This window comes from Muscardinus avellanarius (genome assembly GCF_963383645.1).
Source record: "Muscardinus avellanarius genome assembly, chromosome: 13".
Taxonomy (NCBI): Eukaryota; Metazoa; Chordata; class Mammalia; order Rodentia; family Gliridae; genus Muscardinus; species Muscardinus avellanarius.
This window is the reverse complement of record NC_137799.1, coordinates 97,314,873-97,341,410: the sequence shown is the minus strand read 5'-3', so window position 1 is coordinate 97,341,410 and position 26,538 is coordinate 97,314,873. Positions and strand designations below refer to the sequence as shown.

At 43.2% G+C, this 26,538-nt stretch overlaps 1 protein-coding gene across 1 annotated transcript in view; it reads left to right on the top strand.

Annotated features, from left to right (window-relative positions):
• Positions 1–26,538, top strand: part of LOC308272287 (contactin-associated protein-like 3) — a gene marked incomplete at both ends in the record, with an annotated part of 163,953 nt that overhangs the window by 127,887 nt on the left and 9,528 nt on the right. The window contains 8 exons of the mRNA XM_080709029.1: positions 5,047–5,203; positions 7,640–7,767; positions 10,142–10,312; positions 11,828–12,046; positions 14,898–15,137; positions 19,591–19,812; positions 21,710–21,843; positions 23,256–23,343. Coding sequence (XP_080565155.1) covers positions 5,047–5,203; positions 7,640–7,767; positions 10,142–10,312; positions 11,828–12,046; positions 14,898–15,137; positions 19,591–19,812; positions 21,710–21,843; positions 23,256–23,343 — 1,359 coding nt within the window. The remainder of the gene's footprint in view (positions 1–5,046; positions 5,204–7,639; positions 7,768–10,141; positions 10,313–11,827; positions 12,047–14,897; positions 15,138–19,590; positions 19,813–21,709; positions 21,844–23,255; positions 23,344–26,538) is intronic.

Below are 26,538 nucleotides of genomic sequence, written 5' to 3'. Positions count from 1 at the left end.
CTACGGTGGAAACCTGGATCATTAATGTTGAAGTTTTTTTAGATACTTAGATTTCTTGAGATTTTAGATTTTTTTAAAGACACATATAGCCGGGCGTGGTGGCGCACGCTTGCAATCCCCGCGCTTGGGAGGCAGAGACGGGAGGATCGCGCTGCTTCGAAGCCAGCCGTGCTGGCGTAAGAGACCATTTCCACATAAAAAAGTATAAAAATAGGTCTGGGAGTGTAGCCCGGAGGTAGAAGGGTTTCCAGGAACCCCAGTACCACCAAAAAAAAAAAAAAAAGAAAGAAAGAAAGAAAGAAAGAAGAAGCATATAAATTGCTTCTAAATTCATATAAAATGATGTAAATTTCCTCTGTGTATTATTTTCACTGTATATGACTAATTTTTTATAAACTCTATTTTTATTTCATTTAAAGTGTTTTTTTTTTTTCCTTTTGAGCCTTCATCTTCAACCATGTTTTGTTTGGAAGTGTGCTGTTAAATCTCCATACATTTTTTCCAGTTATTTTTCCATTACTGGTTGTTAGTTTGATAACATTCCTACATAAAAACATACTTTATATGGTTTCTGTTCTTTGCATCCAGTAAGGTGTGTTCTGTGACCTAGAATACACTCTAACAAGTGACTTGTGCGTGTGAACTTCAGAAGAAAGTGCATTCTGCAGCTGTCGGGCGGAATATTCTATAAATGTCAATTAGGCCCAGTTGATTGATGGTGCTGCTCAGGTTTAAGTGTGTGCTTAATGATTTTCTGCCTGCCGAGCCCGTCAATTCCTGATAGAAGGGTATCGACGTCTCCAGGGGTGATAGAGAATTTGTCTCCTCGTCCTTGGAGTTCTGTCAGTTTCTGTCTCACATATTTTGATTCTCTGTTGTTAAGTACATTCACATTAAACATTGCGCCATCTTCCTGGAGAACGTCCCCTTTACCATCATAAATGCCCCTCTTCATCCTCGACCATTTTTCTTGCTCCAAAATTGCCTAAGTGGACATAGCAGTCAGGCGTGGCGGCGCAACACTTGTGATCCCCGCGCTTGGGAGGCTGAGACAGGAGGATTGCGCAGGTTCGAAGCCAGCCTCAGCTGCTTAGTGAGGCTCTCAGCTACTTAGTGAGACCCTGTTTCCAAATAAAGTATAAAATAGGTCTGGGAGTGTAGCCCGGAGGTAGAAAGCCCCTGGGTCCCATCCCCAGTACCACACACACACACACACACACACACACACACACACACACAAATGGACAGAGGAACTCTAGCTTTGTTTTGATTAGTGTTCACATAGTATATCTCTCTCCACCCTCTTACTTTTAATCTAGTTGTCATTTTATATTTAAAGGGAATTTTGGTAGACAACATATAGTTGGATCTTGTCTTTTTTTTTAACCTTGTCTGTATTTTAATTGGTATATTAGACCATTCACATTTTTTTTTTACTGTATTGGGGTGGAACCCAGGGTCTTTTGTACCTCTGGGCTATACTCCCAGACCTATTCTTATATTTCATTTGGAAACAGAGTCTCACTAAGTTGCCGAGAGCCTCACCTTAGCTGAGGCTGGCTTTGAAACTGGGCGATCCTCCTGTCTCAGCCTCCCGAGTGCTGGGATTACAGGCGTGCGTCACCGCGCCCGGCTTGACCATTCACGCTTAAAGTGATTGTTGATGCTCAGATTAATATTGACCATACTGCGACACTTCTTTATCCGTTGCTGTGTCAGTCCACTTGTCATTGTCATAACAGGATATCTAAGGCTAGGTACTTGTAGCAAAAAGAGGTCTATCTAGCCTGACGCCAGCATTGGCCCAGCTCTGAGGAGTCCCCTCAAGGCTGCCTCAAATGGAGGCTTCACCAAATAGAAACCCAAAGAGAAGTTCAGGGTTGGGCTACTCTACGGCAGCAGGGTCCCATGGAAACCACCTAACCCCTTCCAAGAGCAGCAACCCAGTGGCTAGGACCTCCCACCAACTCTCACGCTGCCCGCCCGCCGAGGGCCGCACGTCCCACACAGGGTCCCTGGGGGACAAACCACATTCACTCCACGGTAGGTGACTTAACTTTCCTTGTCTTCCTTTCTTTAGAATTCCTCTTATTTATTTTCTGGCTTGAGCATCATTTTATGATTTCATCTGTTCTAGCACACATTCCATTTTAGAATCTTATGTGATTTCCCTGGAGTATGAAATACATATCCCAACTAATCCACTTCTCTTTTCCAATAACACATCCGCTTTACTGACAGCTCTGATCCTCTGTGAGCGTTCCTTCAGCCCCTCCGGCCCGTCCCCCATTAACGCTGCCATGCGTTTCACTTACCATGAACTATCAGCACCCAACACATTGTTGAGACAGTTATTTGGAATGGTTTTCTGTTATACCAATTAATAATAAGACAAAATGTTTTATATGCTTTTCATTGCTTATGCAGATCTAAATTTTCTAGCTTTTATCATTTTTCTTCTTTTAGGATTGTTTCTAACATGAGGTGTGGAGTGATAATAAGATTCTGTATAGACCATGGTAGCTTTCCTACAGTTCCAGGCCCTAGACAGATAGCCTTTCTCTTCCCACCTTTGGGTTTCTTTGCATTATTACCAGAGTTTATTATTGTCTTTAGTAGGGAGAAGCAGGAAGGCAGAAGTCCAGACCATCCTCACCATGCACAAGCTGCTTTAAGTTTTGTTGTTGTTTTTAGAGTTTATAGATTCTCGAGAACACTTTGAAACATCTGAATGAAGCCAAAGATGTTATCTCTAAAAATGTATACATTTTACTACTTTGTAGGGAATAATGCAGATTTAGATATAAACTTATTATACATTAGAATGCAATGAGTATTGCACACTTTAATCTATGCAAGTGTGGTGGTGGTAAGTACTTTTTTTTTTTTTTTTGGTGGTACTGGGGATGGAACCCAGGGGCCTTCTACCTCTGGGCTACACGCCCAGACCTATTTTATATTTTTATATTTTATTTGGAAACAGGGTCTCTGAAGCCAGCTGAGGCTGGCTTCGAGCCTGCGTGATCCTCCTGTCTCAGCCTCCCAAGCGCAGAGATTACAAGCGTGCGCCACCATGCCCAGCTGGTAAGTACTTTTTAAAGTAGTATTCTAAAAACAAATTACTATTAAATTTTCTGGATTTCTTTTAGTTCAAGGTTTCAGTATATTTTTAGGTTCTTTCTTTCCTTCTCTCTCTGTCTCTGTCTCTGTCTCTGTCTCTGTCTCTCTCCCCCCCTCTCTATTTTGGCGGTACTAGGGACAGAACCCAGGGGCATTCCACCTCCGAGCTACACCCTCAGCCCTATTTTTTATTCTTTTATTTTGAACAGGGTCCCGCTGAGTTGCAAAGGGCTCACTAAGTAGCTGAGGCTGGCCACGAACCCAGATCCTTCTATCTCAGCCTCTGGAATGCAGAGATTATAAGCATGCATCACTACACCCGGCTTATTTTTAATTTTGAAACATAGTCTCGCTAAGTTGCTAAGGCTGGTTTGCAATCCTTCTGTCTGGTCTTACAGGCCTGTCACCATACCTAAAAGATTCTTGATACTGATTTTTTATAAGCTTCTCAGAATTGTTATGTTTCTATTTTTGGATGGGAGTAGAAGGGTGGAAATGGTGGTGACAAATGCATAGACCTATGTCTAAGTGACCTGTAGGGAGTTGTAATAAGCAGTGATGAGAAGCTGGGGAAAGTTCCAGATCCTACATCAGGGCCAGCTGATGACCACTGTAAATCTGAGAGACGCACTGCATAGCCAAGCACACCTGAGAACCGAGATCATCCAGTTCTGTTCTTCTCATGTTCTCGTGTCATGATGGCTGCAAATTGCCTTCTTCCTTTCTTCCTTCCTTCTAAGATGGAGACCTGCACACCCACCGCGAGAGCCACCCTACCTTCGTTGAAATCTGTGCCCAGGACCACCCAGTAGCACTTCTCTTGACTTGTGGTTCTGCAGGACTCGGTGCTGCCGGGCTCTGTCATCTGACCATGGCCAGCCAGATGGCGCCGAACACCCACACTCCTTGCAGATGACCCAGGGCATTTTTTTTTTCCTCAGTGTAATATTTGCTTCAGGCATAAGGAGGACGTCTCATTGTCATTTCTTTAGCCTCCAAATAAACAGCTGGGTCATGCAATGCAAGGGAAATAAATAGCTCCAAGGAAAGCATTAGGTAGAGCTGGGTATAGTGGTACGTTTGTAATTCCAAGGTGGGAGGCTGAGCCTGGAGGATCACAGGTTTGTGCCAGCCTCAACCAGTTAGCAAGGCACTTAGCAACTTAGTGAGATCCTGTTTCAAAATGAAAATAAAATAGTCTGGAGGTATAACTCTGAGGTACAATACCTGGGTTCCATCCTCAGCACCACACAAAAAGGAGGAGGAGGAGGAGGAGGAGGAGGAGGAGGAGGAGGAGGAGGAGGAAGGAAGGAAGGAAGGAAGGAAGGAAGGAAGGAAGGAAGAAGGAAGAAGGAAGGAAGGAAAGAAGGAAAGAAAGAAAGAAAGAAAGAAAGAAAGAAAGAAAGAAAGAAAGAAAGAAGATGCATTAGGTCCTGACAGAGAGTACCCTACCTTTCCAAATGTCTGATAAATAGTAGCTTCTCTTACAAAGATACAATGAGGCAACTCACTATATCTGATCATGACATTAAAGTTCTCAGTGAGCGTTTTATCACCTCGACCAGATACACCTTTGTGTATAAATAACTTTGGCTTTTGATGGCAAATGTCTTATGAATGTTATTTTGATGTGCTCTTCATGTACAAAAAGGAAACTTTCTAATACAAGAAAATACATAAGAGTCATTTAAGCCTAGATATTGAAATATGGGTAGGGGCACATAAAAGTTTATCGGTATGCTTAAAGAAACAGCATGTTTGTCAGCAGGGGTAAAATATAACTTCTGAAGAATCTCAATCTCTCTCTCTCTCTCTCTCCCCCCCCTCCCCCCCATACACACTTTAGACCTAGGGATAAAGGAAACCATATGGCCGTGGTGGTGGTGGGGACGAAGTTGACGACATCTTCCCCTGCTTGTCTTTCAGATGGACCCTCCCTGGACTGGTGGACTGGGAGAAGCAATGAGACCCAGGCCTCCGGGGGCGGCTCCCTGCCTGGTGCTCACACGTGCGCCTGTGGCTTAGCGGGGAGCTGTGTGGACTCCCAGTATTACTGCAGCTGTCATCCTGACCGGGATGAATGGTGATTTCCCTGCACGAAAGATGAAGTTTTATTTCTCAATTATACATAGTTAATAACAAACTGGGACCAAAAAAGTAACTAAAGCATGTCCAAGAAAGTTAAAAAAAATAAGTTTGGATGGAATTTCACCAATTAATCTAAGGACTAAATTTTATGTGCTAAGATTCACTGTGCCCCTGTGAATATTATACTAGGTGCATTTTATTCTTCTTAAATCAGTCTTCTTAAGTCAGAAACCAAGCATCAGTCTTTGAAATTCAATTTAACTAATCAAACTAGCACACTAAACTCATAGAAGTAAATCAAAAGGCAAATTCCTCCAAGGCTGTGCCTTAAATGTACTGGGGACGTAACTCTGCGTAGTGTTAGAAACCCACCAATAAACACTGGAAGCTCTAGGGTCCTGCATAAAAGGAATGTCTTTTTTTTGTGGAATCAACTATTTCTCACGCTCACTTAATTGGACTTGAGTGTGACCAAGAACAAAGTGTTCTATAGCATACACCTTGAAACAATTAGCACTCAGGATTTCAAGGAATTTGAAAATTTTGCTTTAAGTTTTCTTTTATGCAGAATTTTCTTGTTAGCGATTGCAGTGCTTCTCTTCTTAGAAATCAGTTTTGAGGTTACTCGTGGAATGTGTACCGGCTTTGTTTTGGGGGTATTTTTTTTCTGTGTAATGTGAAAATGTTTTAAACTTCTCAATATATGTCAGCAATTCCAAAAGCAATTTTATAAAACAACTATATCATAGCCAGGTGCGGTGTTGAATGATTGTAATCCCAGCATTTGGGAGGCTGAGACAGGAGGATCGTGGTTCGAGGACAGCCTCAGCTACTTAGTGACGCCCTCTGCAACTCAGTGAGACCCGGTTTCAAGATAAAGAATAAAAAATAGGGCTGGGAGTGTCGCTTGGAGATAGAATGCCCCTGAGTTCCATCCCCAGGACCAAAAAAAAAAAGAAAAAAAAAGAGATCTTAATGACTATGTTACTAGTGACATATTAAGCGGGCTCAGTATTTTCACCTTTGGCTTCCTTAACAACCCCTCTCCCCCAGTTTATAAGCTCTACTTTTTATCAAACCAAGTCTCCTGGAAAACAATTAATAATAGTTTTTAGAAATTGTCATATTTCCTAGAAAAATATAATTTCTAGAGAGAAAAAAGGCTCATTCAAGCCAAGTCTTTGAAAGTTCTCTTACTGCATTTTTAAGAGTACCGCAAGAGATTACTGTGCCTAGAAATGAACTTTTACGTGTTTATGTTGTGCGGGTCAAGTATTCCTCATCCAAGATGTTTGTGACCAGAAGTGTTTCAGATTTTGGAATTTGTATTATTTCCATAGACTTAGTGAAATATCTCAGAGGCGGGACCCAGACTCAGCCCTCCGTGAGCACTCGTGCACCTAATCTTTGCCCTTGACCATCACCTGAGGTCATGTGAGGAGAGTTCCATGGCATCATGCCACGGCTCAAAATTTTTCATATTTTAGAGCATTTCCCATTCCAGGTTTTCAAATAAGGGATGCTTAACTTATGGCAGAAATTTCACAAACTAATAGAGAAAAAAAGGAAAAAAAATGATATATCCCACTAAGAAATTTTGAAAAAATATGGTAACTCTGGCGAAGCTTTGGTATTCTATATAAGCCTGTGATCGTTGGGATCTGCTTACACCAATAAGAAGTTGAAGGAAAATGTCAGCCATCCTCATGTTCACGTGGGAACTAAAAAAAAAAAAAAAAACACTTAGTATCTGTTCCAGTGCAACTAAGATGCATACAGCATCTGCTTATACAACCTCAGTATTTGCACACAGGATTAAAAATGGAGTGGAATGCCAGGCATAGTGTGCACACCTGCAATCCCGGTATTTGAGAGTCTGAGACAGGAGAATTGCACATTTGAGGCCAGCCTCTGCGATTTAGTGAGGATCTATTTCAAAATAAAAAAATAAAAAGTGATCAGAGTGTAGCTCAGAGGTAGAATATCCCTGGGTTCAATCCCCAGTACAAAAAAAAAAAAAAATGAATGAATGAAACTTGGGGCTTATATGCAAATGTGGAACTTTAAATTCAAGCATCCTTCATAAACAAGCATAGAATTACATAAATATCTTGATAGAATGGTGACCACAAACATGGAAATAGTGCTTTTGATGCCTACCACATCAATAAAGAATTTCCCAGGCTGACCCACCTCACTTCCCGGGAGTCACATTTTCCCCTTGATACCATCGACCCGAGCTGAAGACTCCTTACGGAAAAGCTTTTCTGACCCTTGACTTAGGTTCTTAAGAGTCTTTACTCTCAAACACTGAAAAGGTTTTTAAGTGTAAGTCCTGTGATGTTAGTTTCAAAATGCAATGAGAGATCATAGTTAGTTGTGTCCTGTGTCAATTCAAATAATCTTAAGGGTTTGGGTTGTTGTTTTTTAGGACCAGTGATACAATAGTCCTTTCCCGTAAGGAGCACCTGCCAGTCGCGCAGGTTGTGATGACGGACACGGGCCAACCGCGCCCTGACGCTGTTTATACACTGGGGCCTCTGCTCTGCCAAGGAGACAGTAAGTAGTAACAAGAAAAAGGATTCTTTTCATTATAATGTGCTTTGATTTTTTTTTAAAGACTACAAATTTTGGCCAAAGAGAAAATTAATGGCAGATGATGTCAAGAGGTCCTAAGTGGGAAAGGCTTTTTTGGGTTCAGTTTCAGAGGTTTCAGTTCATGGTTATTTGGCTCTGTCACTTGGGCCTGTGGCGGCGTGGACATCACGGCAGGACAGCAAGGCAGAGGAGGCCCCTTAGCCTTACAGGAAGCAGAGACACAGGGAGGAGCTGGGGCCTCCAACCTCTCCTCAAGGACCACCCCAGAGGCCTCCTTCCTCCCACCAAGCCTCGCCTCTTAAAGTCCCACCACGCCCAAGAATGCCACAAACAAGTGAGCCGTCCCTTAACACATGGGCCTTGAGGGGACAGTTAGAGCCCAAATCACAACACGCGTGGCAATATGAGAGCATCGCTTGGGCTAGGGATCAATATTTCATTAGTGAATACCGTTTAATTATCTCTTCTCCAAAATGCTTGGGACCAGGAGTGTTTTCAGTTGTGGAATTTTTCAGACCTGGGAATATTTGCCTAGACATAATGCAATGTCTTAAAGATGAGACCCAAGTAGAAAGCCCCCGAGTTCAATCCTCAGTACCACAGAAAGAAAGAAAGAAAGAAAGAAAGAAAGAAAGAAAGAAAGGGAGGGGAAAATGGTCAAAATGACTTAAGAAGGCTCCTACTGACCACATTTTGGACAGTTAAAACATTTAAATAATTACAATAAATAGATTTTCATCTATTTACTATAATAAAAATCTAAGAGTGCTATTGATATAATTAAAAATGGAGAGCTGGGCATGGTGGGACACACCTATAATTCCAATACTTGAGAGGCTGAGACAGGAGAATTGCAAGTTCGTGGCCAGCCTCTGAATTTAGTGAGACCCTCAACAACTTAGTGAGACTCTGTTTCAAAATAAAAAATAAAATAGGCTGGTAATTTAGCTCACGGGTAGACTGTCCCTGGGTTCCATCCCCACTAACCTCCCCCCCACACACATAGAATAAATCAACAAACAAAAGCAAATCGGAGGTCAAGAGGAAAGCTCTTCCTAAGGGAAGATTAGCAACCAAATTAATTGGAATGGTGGAACTCAGAAAAAGGCTACTGGCAGCAGTCACAATAATAATTCAAGAGCCATCAACTCATTGTAAAACCAGTGGATGAGGTTATGTTAAGGTCGTTAGGCATTCAAGATATTTAAAAATTACAAAGAAAGAACATTAACTTTTATAGGGACAGATGCCAGATAGCACTTTACCAGGCAATCGCGGTGACGTAGTACTAGGATGTCTGAGTGGACAGTGACAGGGCGGATGCCGCCTGATTAGATACCTGAGAAGAGCACAAGGCCGCCTCTGTGGTCTTTTTATGCAAATGTATGTTAATCAGATGCAAAATAAGGCGCATCCTACAATCCACTGAAACATGGTAACAGAAAAAAAGAATGTCAAGCCATAGTCAAGAAGACTAGAAAAGTCCCCAGAAGGGAGAAACTAGAGAGATTGCACAGACAAGTACGGCGGTCAGCCCGACTTAGGTTCTAGAGCAGAGGAAAAGCAAGAGGTTTTGTTTGTTTTTGTTTTTGTGGTACCGTGGATAAAACCCAGTGCCATTCTACCTCCGAGCTACACCCCCAGCCCTACTTTTTATTCTTTATTTTGAATTTTTTATTCTTTATTTTTTATCCCTTATTATTTATTTTGAGTTGCAGAGGGCCTCACTAAGTAGTCGAAGCTGTCCTCAAACTGCAATCCTCCTGGTCTCAGCCTCCCAAAGGCGTGCGCCACCACGCCCGGCTAAGAGTTTTTTATTTGCTCTGAAGGGCATTATTAGGGCGATGGGTTGCTGCCGTGTGGTTTTGTTGTTTGTTTCTTAGGCTGTGAGGAAGAAGGGGGGCACGAGCTACGCTGTGGCTTCCAGGCTCATATTCCAGTGCTCCCTCCAACTCTCCACACCCCGGCCTGCCCAGTTGGCTCATTCCCACTTGTGTCCATCCCAGCTGGACCAGAGCCTACGGCGCTGTCTCGGACGCCACTCCTCCTTTTGCAGCCATAGTTGGCTGTGATTCTGGACCCAGTCTCACCGACCCCCGCCTCCACGGACACCGCCCACAGCACTGCTGTGATAGCGGGTCCCTCTTGCTTTTCTCTTTCTGGCTTTTCTCAACATCAGGATTCTAATCCTTAACATAATCGCGGTTTGGACGTTACCTAAGACAACATGGCAAGAATGTTCAGGACCCCCAGCGATGGTTTATGCTGTTACTAATGCATTTAGCAACAAGAACGACTCACGGATGCAGTCCTCTTTTCTGTCTTTTTTATACAGAGTCCTTTTGGAATTCGGCTTCCTTCAACACTGAGACTTCGTACCTTCATTTCCCTACTCTCCACGGAGAACTGACGGCTGACGTGAGTTTTTTTTTTAAGACCACGGTTTCCTCTGGTGTGTTTATGGAGGACCTGGGGATCACAGACTTCATCAGGATAGAACTGCGCGGTGAGTCGCCTCCTCTGGACAGTCCTGGGATGCCCATTATTTAGCAATAAAAAACTAATGGGAGGCGGAGACAGGAGGATCGCAGGATTCACAGACAGCCTCAGGAACTAGACCCTCAGCAACTCACCGAGACCCTGTTTCAAAAGAAAAAAATAAAAAGGGCCAGGCCCGTAGCTCAGTGGTAGAATGCCCCGGAGTTCAAGCTTATTACCCCCTCCAAAAAAAAAAAAAAGCTAACTAAATAAAATTTTTAAATATTATCATTCTTACTCGATATTTTATTTCCTTATTGGATATTGCATTTATATTCTTTTAATTAATAATTTTAAAGAGAAAGTCAACCTTTGAAGCATCAAGTGGGTAATAATTCATTAAAATGTTTTCTCTTGACTATAGCTGGGTATAATCGGAACTTTAAATCAAACTCATCAAATTATTTGCTAAGTTAGAAAACATTTTACCAGATAGATGTTTTTCATGTACCCAACACTTAATGTATTATTGTCAAAATTTACATTTTTATTAGATTAGTCTTTAGGCTTTGGACTGTGTGTGACACAGAGAGAGACAGAGACAGACAGACAGACAGACAGACAGACAGACAGACATGCTAGGAATTGAACTCAGGCATGGCTGACCTCACACCTGGGATGCTCCTATCCCAGCCTCCCAAGTGCTGGGATTCCAGATGTGCACCACTATGCCCACCTTGACTCTTTTTGTGACACTCGTCATTTTGTTTCGTTTTGTTTTGTTTGGGTACTGGGGATTGAACCCAGAGGGATTCAATCTCTAAGCTAAACCTCTAGCTCTTTTTTATTTTTTATTTGTAAATAGGGTCTAAGTTGTGTAGAGACTCACAGGTTTGAGGCTGGACTCAAACCTGTGATCCTCCTGTCTCAGCCTCCCAAGTACTGGGATTATAGGTGTGCACTACCATGCTTGACAAAAGTGGGGGTTTTTTTTTGTTTGTTTTGTTTTTCACGTAGTACTAGGGATTGAACCCAGGGGCATTATTCTACCTCTGAGCTGTACTCTCAGCTCTTTTTAAATTTTTTTAAGCAGGGTCTTATTAGATTTCTGAGAGTCTCACTATATTTCTGAGGCTACCCTTGAACCTCTGATCCTCCTATCTCCACCTCCAAAGTACTGGGATTGCAGGCAGGGGCCACCATAATCAGCTCTCTTTGAACCACTTTTAAGTAAAATTCTTTTACATATACAGCCAATTCTATTTGTGACTACCTCTGGGGACATAGCTCTGCTATTAGGACTGAGCCCAACTGAGCGGTAAACTATGAGAATAAATGCATTAAGCAAGAGTATTGTTTTGTTTTTTCCCCAGGACACAAACTTATTCTGCCCTCTCTCTTGCCCACCTCGAGTCACACTTTTGCCTCCATCTCATTGTCTCCTTTCAAAATGAGCATATTGTGGTATTTTCCTATCTTGGCTCAACACCATACTTTCTCCCCATGAGTTAACTTGAGCAATATTCATATATGCCATCCCCAGCTCCCACAGAAGTGACCTTTTCCTTCGACGTGGGGAACGGGCCTCGCGAGGTCACGGTGCAGTCGCCCGCTCCCTTTAATGACGGCCGGTGGCACCACGTGAGGGCGGAGAGGAACGTGAAGGCAGCCTCCCTCCGAGTGGACCAGCTCCCGCAGAAGACCCAGCCCGCCCCCGCCGACGGCCACGTCCGCCTGCAGCTCAGCAGCCAGCTGTTCGTTGGTGAGTGCCAATGTCTCCAGGCAACGTTGGTGTGACCACACAGGTGAACCTAGAAAAAACCGTAACCATTCAAGTACTTTCAAAAACAATTCCAAGCAACTGCTGCTCTTTGCTACCTGATTTTGCAGGTATTACCAGCACTTGGCTACAGATGAGATAGCCAAGTCTCAGAAAGGCAAGGTAACCGCCCAGTAAGAGGGAGGAGATCCCCAAGAGCTCTGAGCCCGCGCTTGAACACACCACAGATGGTCGGCACCTGTGACTGTGACGTTTCATCAGCATGCCGAGTGCTAGTTAGCGACCTTAGCCATTTCTCAGATGTCAGGTTTAATGGGGTTGGAGAATGGTTTAGCGAGTGGGACACAAGTCATCCATTGTCTGCTCAAACGCAGACTCGGGGGCAGCAACAGCACAGTAGTGTCCGAGGCTCCGGAGCAGCTCCTGCTGGCCCCTACGCCATCCTGCCTTCCAAGTCTCTCTTAGCGTGCTCTCGTTAATAATCACTGTCCTCTGTTACTCTTGCAGTTCATTTCCTTAGACCACGGCCCGTGGTCTAAACGGAAAGGAGGCTTCTAAACGGAAGCCTCCGTTAGCTTTCTTATTCACAGTGTCCTCATTTGTACATTTCTCCCCAGGGGGGAAAACATTTTGCTGTATTGCTTTTTGAAAACGATTCCATTCTAACTTAGAAGCCAAGCAGAATAAGGTAACAGCTCTCACTTTGTTATGCATCTTAAAATAAAATAAAGATATGGTCCGACTAGAAATTGGGCCACATCACAAATAATCACACAGCCTACTTAACAAAAGAACAGGCGACACATTCCAGATACTAAACGCTGCGTGATGAATTCAAATGTGTGCAAATCTGTGTGTGTGTGCGTGTGCATGCGTGCACATTTTTGCACGTGTGGGGAGGTTTATATATGTGGCTCCATAAACTGTGGCCCTCAGCATGGTTGGTACTCATAAAGAGGTGAGGTTAAAGGCTCACAGTTTGGAGTTTCAGCCCATGACCAAGTGGACCCGCTGTTTCCGGGGCTCTGGCACATCATGGTGGGAGTAACAGATCCACGGAGGTCTAACTGCTCACCGAACACGGAAGAGATGAGGGTCCCACAGTCTATTTCAAGGGCAGGTCCTCAGTGACCTAAAACCTCCCACGGGGCTCCACGTCTTCAACTTTCCACCACATCCCAGTGGCACCAAACTACGGATGAAGCCTTTAACACGCGAACCGGCCTCTGCAGGGAACTCCGGATCCCAACTAAAGCAGGAGTCAAATCACACCTTTATTTGTGCATTTATATTTCTACAGATCATTTCATGGAAATGGAAAATAAACATAAAAATTCACCTGGAATAAACATTCCTGGGAAGGTGTTTTAGATTTTTCACCACTGTCACCAAAATGCCTGACTAGCCCAAACTAGAGTAGGCCTATTAGTGCATCTAGGGGTGGCAGAATGGCTTGGGGGGGGGGGGCTTTAGGGAATAGCAGAGGAGAAAAAGGCTAAATCAGCTCACGGGGGAGGGCAGAGAGAGAAGGAAACCATCAGGGACAGATTCAACCCCGGCCACCCCCCGTAGATCCAACCTTCTCCAGCGGGTCCCACTTTCGGACCACGACAGTAAGGTTTATAAAACTATGGTGGAGAAATACTGGCTTGAGAACCACCCACGAAGCTGGGGACACTTCAGGTTGGGGCCCCCCAAAGGCCCACTGAGTCGGGATGGCTGGGAGGAGGCTCCAGAATCTGTCCATTCACAGGTCATTTCTGTGCTGACACGGTAGCAAAACGTCACGGCCTCGTAATGGGTTTATCCTGACATGAGTGGTGTAGACGCTCTAAACGGCTCCTTTAGCACTGGCGTCGGCTGTGGTAGCGTGTACACGTATGTAATATTCAGTCAGCATTACCACTGTATCCTCGGAGAGGGGCGGGTGGAATGAAGGACTACCGGGATAAATCGAGATGGCCTCTCTCCTCCTGGCTTCTCTTTCTTTTCTTCTTAGTGTCTTTTCCTGCTTTGTTTAGAGAGCCCATCCAAGAGTGACATTCAGCTGTCACTCCAATGTGCTCACTGTCCATAAGTAATGTTGATGTGGTTTATATTTTGTGAAATTTAAGAAACGTGTGTGTGTGTGTGTGTGTGTGTGTGTGTGTGTGTGTGTGTTTACTAGGAATGGAACCCAGGGGTTTCCTACGTCCAGACTACATTCCCAGACCTATGTTATTTATTATTTGGAAACAGGGTCTCGCCAACTGAGCGTAGTGGTACATGCTTGTAATCCCAGTGCTTGGGAGGCTGAGATAGGAGAATTGTAGGTTCACGGCTACTTCATGAGGCCCTCCTCAACTTAGTGAAACCCTTTTCAAAATAAAGACTTATAAATAGGGCTCGGGGTGTAGCTCAGAGGTACAGTGCCCCTGAGTTCAATCCCCAGTACCACACAAAAAAAGAAAAAACAATGAAATAGGGTCTTGCTAAATTGCTGAGAACCTCATTGTGCTGAGGCTTATTTCAAACCTGTTATCCTCCTGTCTCTGCCTCCCAAGTACTGGGATTATGAGCATGCGCTACCACACGGTAGCCTTGGGAACACTTTTGGAATAAATATTTGCCAATTTCACTATGTCCAAAAGCTGTTAGAATGATGTTTTAGTCCATGTCCTGTGAAGATTCATGATATCTGAAAAAATAGTTTGTTTTTTAAATAGTATATGCTTGCAGTCTTCCAGACATATGTCCCTTTTGTCTGTCTCCATAAGGCCTGAGTTTGACGTGCATGTAAATTCCTGAATAAAATACCAAGGAACACATCTCTATTTGCGTGTTTCCCTCCTAGGTGGGACGGCCGGCAGGCAGAGGGGCTTCCTGGGCTGCATTCGGTCCCTGCGGCTGAACGGGATGGCCCTGGACCTGGAAGACAGAGCCACCGTGACGCCGGGGGTGGAGCCCGGGTGTGCGGGCCACTGTGCCAGCTACGGACACTTGTGTCGCCACGGAGGGCTGTGCCGGGAACAGCGCAGGGGGGTGGCCTGTGACTGCTCCTTCTCCGCCTACGGGGGGCCCTTCTGCTCGCAGGGTGAGTGCCGCGGGACACGGATAATAGAGAAAGTGTGGGGAATTCACAGGACACCAGGAGCACTTGAAGCATTTGACATCATAGAGAAGAAATATGATGGTACAGTGATTGCAATCGAATCATTTCTGTCCCAAGTTCCTGTATTGAATTTGGAAAGGGTATGACCATTTTTTAAAACTTAGGCTGTTAAATATACTATCTGTTCTGTCTAAGCTTCTTATTGGGATGATCTCGGTGTTATTTCTGTCTTCTGTTCAGTGCTAATGTTCTCGAAATAATTTTGTTTTTAGAACTCTGTTCTTGGACTGGTCTGGTTTTAAGGTCATTAAAACATCACTTATTGATTACAGTGACTGCTGTGAAGCAAGGATGCTTTTTAAACCCCCCTTTCATTCTTGCTGAGTGGAATCCCATGGTGTGTGTTCCCCACCATTTTGTAAGCCATTCATCTGTTGCTGAGCACCTGGGCTGGTTCCATAATTTGACTATTGTGAATTATGCTGCTATGAACAAGGCTATACATAGATTACTGCAGTTCTCTAGCTTAAACCCCTTTGGAAAGATACCCAGGAGTGGTATGGCCAGATCATATGGTGGATCCATTCCCAGTTTTCTAAGGAATCTCCACACTGATCTCCACAGTGGCTGAACTAGTTTGCAGTGTCCCACCAACAGCGTAGAAGGGTGCCTGTTTCCCCACAGCCTCGCCAGTATTTATTGTTATTTGACTTCTTCCTAATTGCCATTCTGATTGGGGCTAGATGGAATCTCAGTGTAGCTTTAATTTGTAGCTCCCTGACCGCTGATGATATTGAACATTTTTTCATGTATCTATTGGCTGTTTTATCTCTTCTTTCGTGAAGCGTCTCTTCAGTTCAGTTGCCCGTTCTTGACTGGGTTATTTGTGTTTTTAAGTGGAAAGTTTGCAAGAAAATGGAAGGACCTGGAGAACGTTATGTTAAGTGGGATTAGCCAGTCACAGAGAGTGAGGGTCATGTGTTTCCTCTACTGTGTGTAGGACAGAGAGTGATTGGGCTGCACGAGAGACTCCAGTGGAGCCAGGGAGGAGATCTAAGGAGGAAGACTGAGGCTCATTAATGGAAATACTACCATTGTCTACGTGTACACACATGAATATACACCAACATCAGTCTGGGTACCCTGTATTGGGAGGGAGGGAAATGGGGATGTGGGGGAACAGAATGCTGTGTGCACGTATATCAATGTCAACATTATTTACACTATGAGGTGAGGCTACCATGCACTAATAAAAGCACAAAAATAATATAAAAAGATATTTAACAGGATTATAAAAATTAGCAGAGTATCTTCATGTAGATATAATAATATTAAAACACACTAGCACTAAAATAAATACGTAGCCCGAGAAGGGTTCCATCCCCAGTACCACCAAAAAAAAAAAAAAAAAAGGACAGAGGTGACAAGTGAATACTGATAGCCGTGTGTGACATCAACAGAGGCAGATAGCTTGACACAGAAAAAAGGCTAGAAAACGGTGAGGGGGCCTTACCAAGGCCACCACCCCTGGGGGTGAGAGGACACATGTCTAGTGACTCTGTACGAAGGGTGACATCAGACGCTATACACTTCAGAGTAAACAGAAATCACTAAACTAACCACCACAACAAAATTAAAGAGCAACCAGCCCTGAGGAGGGTCTATATGAAGAATTATTACAAGATAGTATCTGCAGTGTCAAATTAAAAAAAAAATCATGAGCCATGCAAAGAAATAAAACAGTGTTACCCATAGGAAAACAGAAAGTGTCTTTGAGAGAGTCCAGATGTCAGACTTAGCAGGCAAGAATCCCAGTGCAGCTATTATAGATACGTTCAAAAAGCCAAAAGTAGATGTTATGGATCGATCGTGTGTATCCCCCCTGCCCCAGCGTGCTGAAGCGCTAATCACCAGTGTTGCGGGATATGGAGACAGGGCCTTTGGGAGGCAACTGGGTTTAGGAAATTAGACCATGAGGGAGGAGCGCCCGCTTATGGAATTTGCATCCTTGTAAGAAGAGAAAGAAATCAAGAAAAAGCAGGGCATGGCGGCACACGCTTGTCATCCCAGCATTCGGGAGGCTGAGACCTGGAGGATCGTGGTTCGCGGACAGCCTCAGCTACTTAGTGAGGCCCTCTGCAACTCGGTGAGACCCGGTTGCAAAAATAAAGAATAAAAAATAGGGCAATGGGTGTAGCTCGGAGGTCGAATGCCCCTGGGTTCCATCCCCAGACCCGCCAAAAAAAAAAAAAAAAGAAGAAGAAGAAGAAAGAAATCAAGAAAGCAAACATCTGCAAACCAGAAAGAGGGCCCTCATCAGACACCAAAATCAGTTGGCTTGTTGATAACAGACTCCCCAAACTTTAGAACTGTGAGAACACGGTTATTGTTTAAGCCACGTTGATTATTGCATTTTGTTAAAGCAGCCCAAATAGTCTAAGACACTGAGCTGTAATTAAAGAAGAAAGTATGACGACATTTCCTTAAATACAGTCTTACAATAGATGGAATGAATTTTTAAATTTTATTTATTTATTTATTATTTACCAATTTATTTATTTTGCTGTACCGGGGATTAAACCCAGGGGCCTTCTACTTCAAGCTACACCCCTACCCCTATTTTTTATTCTTTATTTTGAAATAGGGTCTCACTAGCTTGCGGAGGGCTTCGCTAAGTATCTGAGGCTGGCTGAGAACCTGTGATCCCCCTGTCTCAGCCTCCCAAGTGCTGGGATTCCGAGTGTGCGCCACCACGCTCAGCTAATGAAAAAAAACGTTTTTAAAAGAGAAACTCTGGCATCGAAAAGTACAACATACGGTTGAGCATCTCCGTGAATTTTTCCTTTATCCCAGAAATGCACAGATGGCTTGATAGCTGAAAACTAATGAATATAATATACCTTATCAATAGGAAAAGGGACAAAACTACAAGACCATCTCAACTGTTGCAGAAAAGTCATTTGAAAAATCTAATACATAGCCGGGCGTGGTGGCACATGCTCGTAATCCCTGTATTTGGGAGGCTGAGACAGGAGAATCGAAGTTCACGGCCAGCCTCAGCTATTAGTGCAGCCCCTGAAATTTAGTGAGAGGCTGTTTCAAAATAAAGAATAAAAAATAGGGTTAAAGGTATAGCTCAGAGGTAGAATGGCCCTGGGTTCCACCCCCAATACTGAAAAACAAAACCTAATATATTATAAAAAAAATACACTCAAGAAATCAGTAATAGAGGAAAACAAATGAAATCAATGAAAACTCACAGTTAAAACCATTCCTAATTTTTCTGGAGGTGGGGAGGTGAAAGGAATATCCGATGATGGAAACATTTATAATAATTTTTATTTATATATGGACCTATATATAATATTAATAGTATCCACTGTAAGGGGGAGGGAGGAGGGTGGGACCCAGAGGGAAACACATATGCTTTGTGTGTATATTTCTAAGATCTCACTATGATATATAAATATAATGCACCAATTTAGAAAAATGAAAGAAAATACATCCAGTTTACAAAGGAAGATGTAAGCCAGATGCTGTGATGCACACCTGTAATCCCAGGACTTGGGAAGCTGAGGCAGGAGGATTACAGGTTCGAAGTCCGCCTGAACAACTTAGGCTCTCAACAACTCCTGGGAGAAAAAACAGAACTGAAAGCTGAGAGAATTTGCCTTTAAATTTATATTTATTACTGGGTGTGGTAGCGCATGGCTGTAATCCCACTACTTGAGAGGCTGAAGCAGGAGGACTGCAGATTTGAGGGCGGCCTTAGCAAGACTCTGTTTCAAAATAAAATAAAGGATTGCACCAATAAAAAATTAAAATAAGATAAAATAAAGGGCTGGAGATGTAGATCAGAGGTAGAATACCTCTGGGTTCAATCCCTAGTACACACACACACACACACACACACACACACACACATATACATATTTATACTGGGCTACTAATCATTCATAAGTCTAAGATGATGATAATTTAGATAATTAAGTGAAGTTTTTAGTGTGATTCAATTTTATTTTGCATTAAGGATTTGTTACTTGGTTTTTCAAACTTTAATTCTTAAGAAACTAAAAATTAAAAAGTATAAAAACTTAAAACAGGAAAACACTTCACTATTTAATCTACCAAGATATATAGGATTGAATTCCTTCCTTAAATATACTTTTAAACAGATATAGATACTCTGAATAGTAGTTAAAGTGTCTAGAGAATAGTAACAATAAAAATGTCTTTAGATATTCAATACAGACAATTTTTTCGAATATTTTCAGTCTGTGGTTGGTTGAGTTCATGGATAAGGAATCCTACAAATACAGAAGGCACGATGTGCCACCATTACCTTATCTGAATAAACATAAACAAAATAATACTTAAAACTAGACTTTTAACTTATAATGTGTTAACATAACAAAGAATATGTTTTTTATTTCAGAGATATCCGCATATTTTGAAACTGGCTCCTCAATGACCTATAATTTTCAAGAACATCACAGCTTAAGTGAAAACAGCTCCCGGCCTTCTTCCTTACACAGGGATGTCACACTGTCCGGGGAGACTGTCACTCTGAGCTTCTGGACCACGCGAACTCCGAGCTTGTTGCTTTACGTGAGCTCTTTCTTTGAAGAATACCTTTCGGTTATCCTGGCTGACAATGGTGAATATCTTTTGTGTGAAGAAGAGAAAAAAAAGGTAGAAAGACTGAGTTAGAAAAATAGGACTGCCATGCCCTGAGTCTTGTCAGTACTCAAACTACAGCGGGGGAAACGCGCATGTCTCCTAACATCTTTGCCTTTTCATTTTCAGCACTTTCCATTATGGTGATCATAAAAGCTAGGATTTCAAGTTTCGATGAAGCCAGGCGCAGTGGTGCGTGCCTGTCATCCTAGTTCTTGGGAGACTGAGACAGGAGGTGCACAGGTTCAATGCCAACCTCAGAAATTTAGCAAGACCTTTAGCAATATGGCAATTTTTTCAAAATAAAAAATATTAATAGCCAGGCGTAGTGGAGCACGCTTGTAATTCCAGCATTCGGGAGGCTGAGACAGGAGGATCACGGTTTGCGGACAGCCTCAGCTACTTAGTGAGGCCCTTTGCAACTCAGTGAGACCCTGTTTCAAAATAAAGAAAAAAGAAACAGGGCTTGGGGTGTAACTTGGAAGTAGAATACCATCCCCAGTACTGAAAATAATAATAATAATAATAATAATAATAATAATATAATGGACTAGGGTGTAGCTCAGAGGTAATATGCCCCTGGGTTCAATCAATCCCTAGTACAAAAAAAAAGATTCAATGAAGATACTTTCTTTCCATTGCAAATGTGATAATTTCACAATTCCAGACGAAATTGTACTTCTTATGGATAGCCTGTCTTTAGCACTCCATGGTGATGGACGTCTGTCGCACAGTTCTTTCGAAAATACTTAGCCATTCACCATGGATCTCCTGCTCATTTTAAGCCAGTGGAAGAGCAATCATGTGACAACACAGTAAAATCACATAGAAGCCGGTTTCCCGAAGCAACCAATCAATGCAGCTTTTCTTTAGCACGTCTGTGGCAGCAAAGCGGGTTCAGTCTCATCCACCTAAGATTGAAAAGTGACGGACAGCCTGCACCATGGCAGCTCCACCCCAGGCCTCCTGCTCTGGGACGACAAGCCAGCCTTCAAGTGTAGTGAGTCAGGAAATACGTGATTTCTACAAAACCCTACACAATCAGAACCTTAGTATAAGCTTGTGGCCAGGAGGGTCACTCTGTGTTAGAAGATATACACACAGCAGAAACATTATCTCCTAACAAAATCTTTTCTCTTTCCATTTTTTTTCTTTTTCTTTTTTCTTTTTTCTCTTTTCTTTTTTCTTTTTGTTTGTTTATGGCAAAAGACTTTAGGGAAAAAATTCTGGTTGTAAAACAATTTTAAAAATATGTACACATCTTTAAGACATTAAAACAGAAGGTTTTTTTTGTGTGTGTGTATGTGGTACTGGGGTTCCTGGAAGCCCTTCTACTTCTGGGCTACACTCCCAGACCTATTTTTTAATATTTTTTTATTTGGAAACAGGGTCTCTTAAGCCAGCGGGGCTGGCTTCTAACCTGCGCGATCCTCCTGTCTCCGCCTCCCAAGCGCGGGGATTACAAGCGTGCGCCGCCACGCCCGGCTAAGACAGAAGTTTTAATGATAGAAACTGAATGTTGATACCATATTGCAAGAAGGTTTATCATTTCGCAAAAAAAATTAGAGTCGTAATTTGGAACTGAGTTCTGAGTTTTCATAAATAAAGCTTAAACCTTTTCATTTAAGAAAGACTTGGGAGACTGCTCATTATCGACACGCTGGGTCTTGATTTTTAAAAGAGTAATTGGACTCAGCATCTGGCACTGGTAGAAAATCAGCCCTGTTGGGGGAGGGATAACTGTTGGTACATTCACGCTGAGGCCAGATAGACTTAAAAACGAGTTAAGTAAATAAACCTAACCGTGCTCCAGCACCTGCGTCGAGAGTTTTGTGAAATCCATTCTAACTTAGCAAGCCACTTGCTTTCTCCTTTAGGAAGTTTGCAGGTGAGGTACAAGTTGGACCGACATGGGGATCCGGATGCTTTTAATTTTGATTTTAAAAACATGGCCGACGGGCACCTGCACCACGTGAAGATCAGCAGAGAGGGAGCCACAGTCGTTGTTGAGGTAAGGACAGGCGCCAAAGTCACAGAAAGTGCCACTGCGTGTCTGTAGACAGAGGTAAGGACAGGCGCAAAAGTCACAGAAAGTGCCACTGCGTGTCTGTAGACAGAGGTAAGGACAGGCGCCAAAGTCACAGAAAGTGCCACTGCGTGTCTGTAGACAGAGGTAAGGACAGGCGCCAAAGTCACAGAAAGTGCCACTGCGTGTCTGTAGACAGAGGTAAGGACAGGCGCCAAAGTCACAGAAAGTGCCACTGCGTGTCTGTAGACAGAGGTAAGGACAGGCGCCAAAGTCACAGAAAGTGCCACTGCGTGTCTGTAGACAGATGTAGAAGTGGAATGCAAGCGTGTGGTAAGCACAGAGCGGCCTTGCGGTGTGGCTCTCCCAGACCCAGGGCAGGAGGGCAAATGGAGCAGAGAAGTGTTTCTTCTTTTTTGTTTATTGTCATTATTACTCTTGGGCTCTTTAAAGTGTCAGGCTCTCCCTCTGTCTTACTTCATTCAACAAGGAAATGTCTCGTGTGTCGTCGTGACGACTGGTGGAATGTGTTGGTCAATACTTTGATGGGTACTTTCCTTATGTGATTATAAAAGAACGAATTCAGCATTTTAAACATAAGGTTAACAAGCACTCAGGAAATCTGGGTATGGTAGTGCACAGCTGTAGTTTTTTTTTAATTTTTTTTGTGATACTGTTTTAAAGTAAAAAATAAAATATGGTTGGGGTGTAGCTCAAAGGTAGAACAACCTGGGTTCAATCCCCAGTACCACAAAGTGTATGTATAATGTACAGGCTTAACATATATTTTCCTTTAAATGCCAATGACAGCTTGTTTACTCTCTTCTGATTCAGGTCAATTTTTCTTATTTATTCCCATTTCAATGAGTATGTTTTATACGTGTGTGTGTGTGTGTGTGTGTGTGTGTGTGTGTGTGTGTTACTGAGGATTGAACCCAGGGGCATTCTACCTTGTACATACACCCCCAGCCCTATTTTATATTTTATTTTGAAACGGGGTCTTGCTAAGTTTCTGAGGATCTCACTAAATTGCTTAGACTGGCCTTAAACCTGTGATCCTCCCATCTCAGCCTCCCAAGTACTGGGATTACAAGTGTGTACAACCATGCTGGGCTAAAGAATAAGTTTTTAAGTGTAAAACAGCTGCTTCCATATTTTTGTGGAATTCTGCCAATTATAGAAACATTATGAAGAAGAGCAAGGTAGGAAGGGGGCTGATGCTGGAAGGGTGTAGTAGCTTGCTTAGGAGTTGCAAGAAGCTTTGGCTTTCTGACTATTGCTTGAAGCTGTTATTTAAACTGTGCTGCAGCACCTGCAGCGATTTATTTTCTTTTCTCCTTTGCCTCTTTTTCATTGAACTCCTTTTAATGTTTGCTCCCCACGGGAACTTCTTCCAGGTTAACCAGAGTCCAAGGCGGCAAGTCATCTTGTCTTCGGGGACAAAATTCAATGCTGTCAAGACCCTCATGTTGGGAAAAGTATCGGGTAGGTGGAAGAGAGAGTTTTGTTCCCCACACTGCCCCTCACAAGCACCACGTCACCCACTCTGAAGGCGCTCATTATGCTGAAAGCAGCTCCTTGTCTTATTTTAATAATAGTTTCCCGGAGAGTGACAGTCAAGGTACAAGTCCCAGGGCACACATTATTATGAATAAGTTTAGTTGCTGGGAGATGAGCATGGGGCCTCCACACCTACCTCCTGGCCTGGGAGCATGCAGGACGAGACGTGGTAATGGTATTTTTCTAACTTTTCCGGAAGAACGAGATGTTACCAGAGCAGGCACAAAGTTTCAGCATCCACTCCAGGGACCTTCCTTCAGTGAGAAAACCAAATGCCCAGTTCCTTCCCCAGATGAATATGGCTTGAACTCTTGCCAAGCAGGACTCTATTACATCTCCCTTCAGTAGAGAACTCTGGGATTTTCTACCTTAATCCATTACCTGGGAGTCGGTGAGGATCATGGATGCTTAGAGGTCTTTGGAATTAAAGTCACCAAGGCCACAGCCATCCAGCAGAACTTGCCACGACCATGACCTTCTATCCATGCCGCTCCCGAAGGTGTCCCCAGACACATCTGTTCTCTACATGCTTAAAATGTGGCCACTACGGCTCAGGGACGGAGTCTCTTTCGTTGACTTAGTTGGCTTGGATTGCGGTGGCCACACTTCACACAGTGCAAAAGGCTGTCCATTTACTTATCTGGCCATTTCTTTTAGTTCGAACAAGTAACAGCCTGTTGTGAAGTCAGGCACTTGTCTAATTACCCCAACACCAGGTCAGGAAGGCAGCCTTCTCTCAAAGATTTTTCTCTACCCCCTCCAGTGCTAACATTTCAAATCTCTCAATTAGAGGTGCACACCTGTGTCAGGAAGTCTGTTACAGTGCACATGCCCCAAAGAGTGTTGCCAGAAACCATCTGCGGGTATTCATGTAAAAGGGAATCTGATAGAAGAGACTGAGAAACGGGAAGGACCCAGGTACGTGGCCACGGGGTTGTAGAAAGTACAGAGAGAGAAGGACAAACTGGCCAACGGGCATTCTGTAGAGCTAATCAGGTAAAAGATGCAAAAATGAAGGGTTTTGACAGCGTCACCTTGTCAAGGAAGTCTTTACTGTGTTGAGAACCAGCTTCTAGCCGTGTTTGGGTAAAAGTCAAGAACACATCTCCCCGGGCTTCTTCCTGGGTTGTGGCTGATTGGCTGCCTGGCATACTCAGAGTACACAAAGTAATTCTTTCTTTCACCACTTTCTTTCAAAAAAAATATGTGGTGATCATTTTCAAGTTGTTTATTGAGGTTATAAGAAATTTCTATTCTGCCTTATCTCCTCTATAGCAAATGATCATATAATGCTAATATTTGATATTTGTAAAAGAAAAACTAAAATTTTATGATTATTCTCAAAAATACAATTATTTAATGTAAGATCATCTTGTATCGTGTCAGAGAAAAAGATATTCTGATACTCGGTAAAATGCTGGACTTTACTCAGGACTATCTTGAGTGGAATGGGGTTTTGCGGTTGGGGAGAGATTGAGCTCAACTAAATACAAGGAAGAGTAGATTGATAGCCAAGGGGGAGCGATGTTGGTCGGTAGATGGAAAAGTACTAAGAGGTGGTGTAATTCTGACTAAACCGACCTAACAGGATTCTGGGTGAGGACAGAATCCAACCAGACACCCCCTGGAAGCTTGTGAAGGTAGGATAAAGGTGATCGGAGGCCGAGAGTGGAGGATTCTGGCTAAACCGAACTTACTCAACAAGATTCTTGCCAAATCTGGCAATGTGGAGACCAAAGATTTGGGCTGTGGAGAGGAAGGTGCAGAGAATCCTGGCTATTTTAGTCAAAGAGAACATCTTTGTCAACGGTGTCAAAAAATCTTAGAGAAAAAATATAAAGATTCTTGAAACAGAAGAAACAAAATAGAAAAATACATAATGGTGAGGGGAAGTGGTGATTCAGGTCAGGAGCTAAATGTGCTTGAGTGGAAACCAAAGAGAGGGGTGGTGGTTAAGGGAGGAACAGAGAAGAAAAGTTACTTTTTAAAGCCCTTGCAGGGAAGAACAGTTAGGTGTTGCAGGGTGAGTAAGGGGATAGAACCCTGAGGAAGACAGAGAGACAGACACACAGACACAGACACACACACACACACACAGGCTTGTGTGCACACACACACACACACATGCACACACACGCACATGCACACACACAGGCTTGTGCGCTCACGCACACACAATGGGCTCCTTTCTGGGAACAGTCCTGTTGTGATATCATGGTGCAAGAGAGGCCTTTGACTGAGTGCTAGGAAAGCTGAATTCTCAAATTCACAAAATGGAAAAGGAGAAATGAGAAACTAGCCAAGCACAGTGGCCGGCACCTGGGATCCCAGTACTTAGGAAGCTGAGGGAGGAGGATCGCGGGCTCAAGGCCAGCTTCATTAATGTGGTGATACTCTCAGCAACCTAGCAAGACCCTCTTTCAATAGCAAATAGATAGATAGATAAATAAGAAGGGCTAAGAGTATAGGTTGAAGGTAGGATGAATGTCCCTGGCTTCAATGCCCAATACCACCAAAACACAAAAAAGTAAGATCTAATTAAAATATAAGTAGAACATATAGAGGCTGTTACCGTAAATGCGAATGGACTAAATTCCATCACACTAGGTTAAAAATAAGCTCTTAAAATGTTGAAAACGGAGCAGAGAACTATCAAGTAGCTAGTAAATTTATGAAATACAGTATTACTATCGAACAAGACAGAATTCAAGATTAAGACACCGAATTGCCTAAGAGGGGACATTATCAGGTGATAAAAGATTCAATGTGTTAACAGAATTTAAAAGTCAAGTCTAGCCTGGCGTGGTGGCGCACGCTTGTCATCCCAGCATTCGGGAGGCTGAGACCGGAGGATCACGGTTCGCGGACAGCCTCAGCTACTTAGTGAGGCCCTCCGCAACTCAGTGAGACCCTGTTTCAAGATAAAGAATAAAAAATAGGGCTGGGGGTGTCGCTTGTAGGTAGAATGCCCCTGAGTTCCATCCCCAGTACCGTCAAAAAAGAAAGAAAGAAGAAAGAAAAGAAAGAAAGAAAGAAGGAAGGAAGGAAGGAAGGAAGGAAGGAAGGAAGTCGGTCAAATCTATATACATCATGAAAGACAGCCTCTGAGTACGCAGAAGC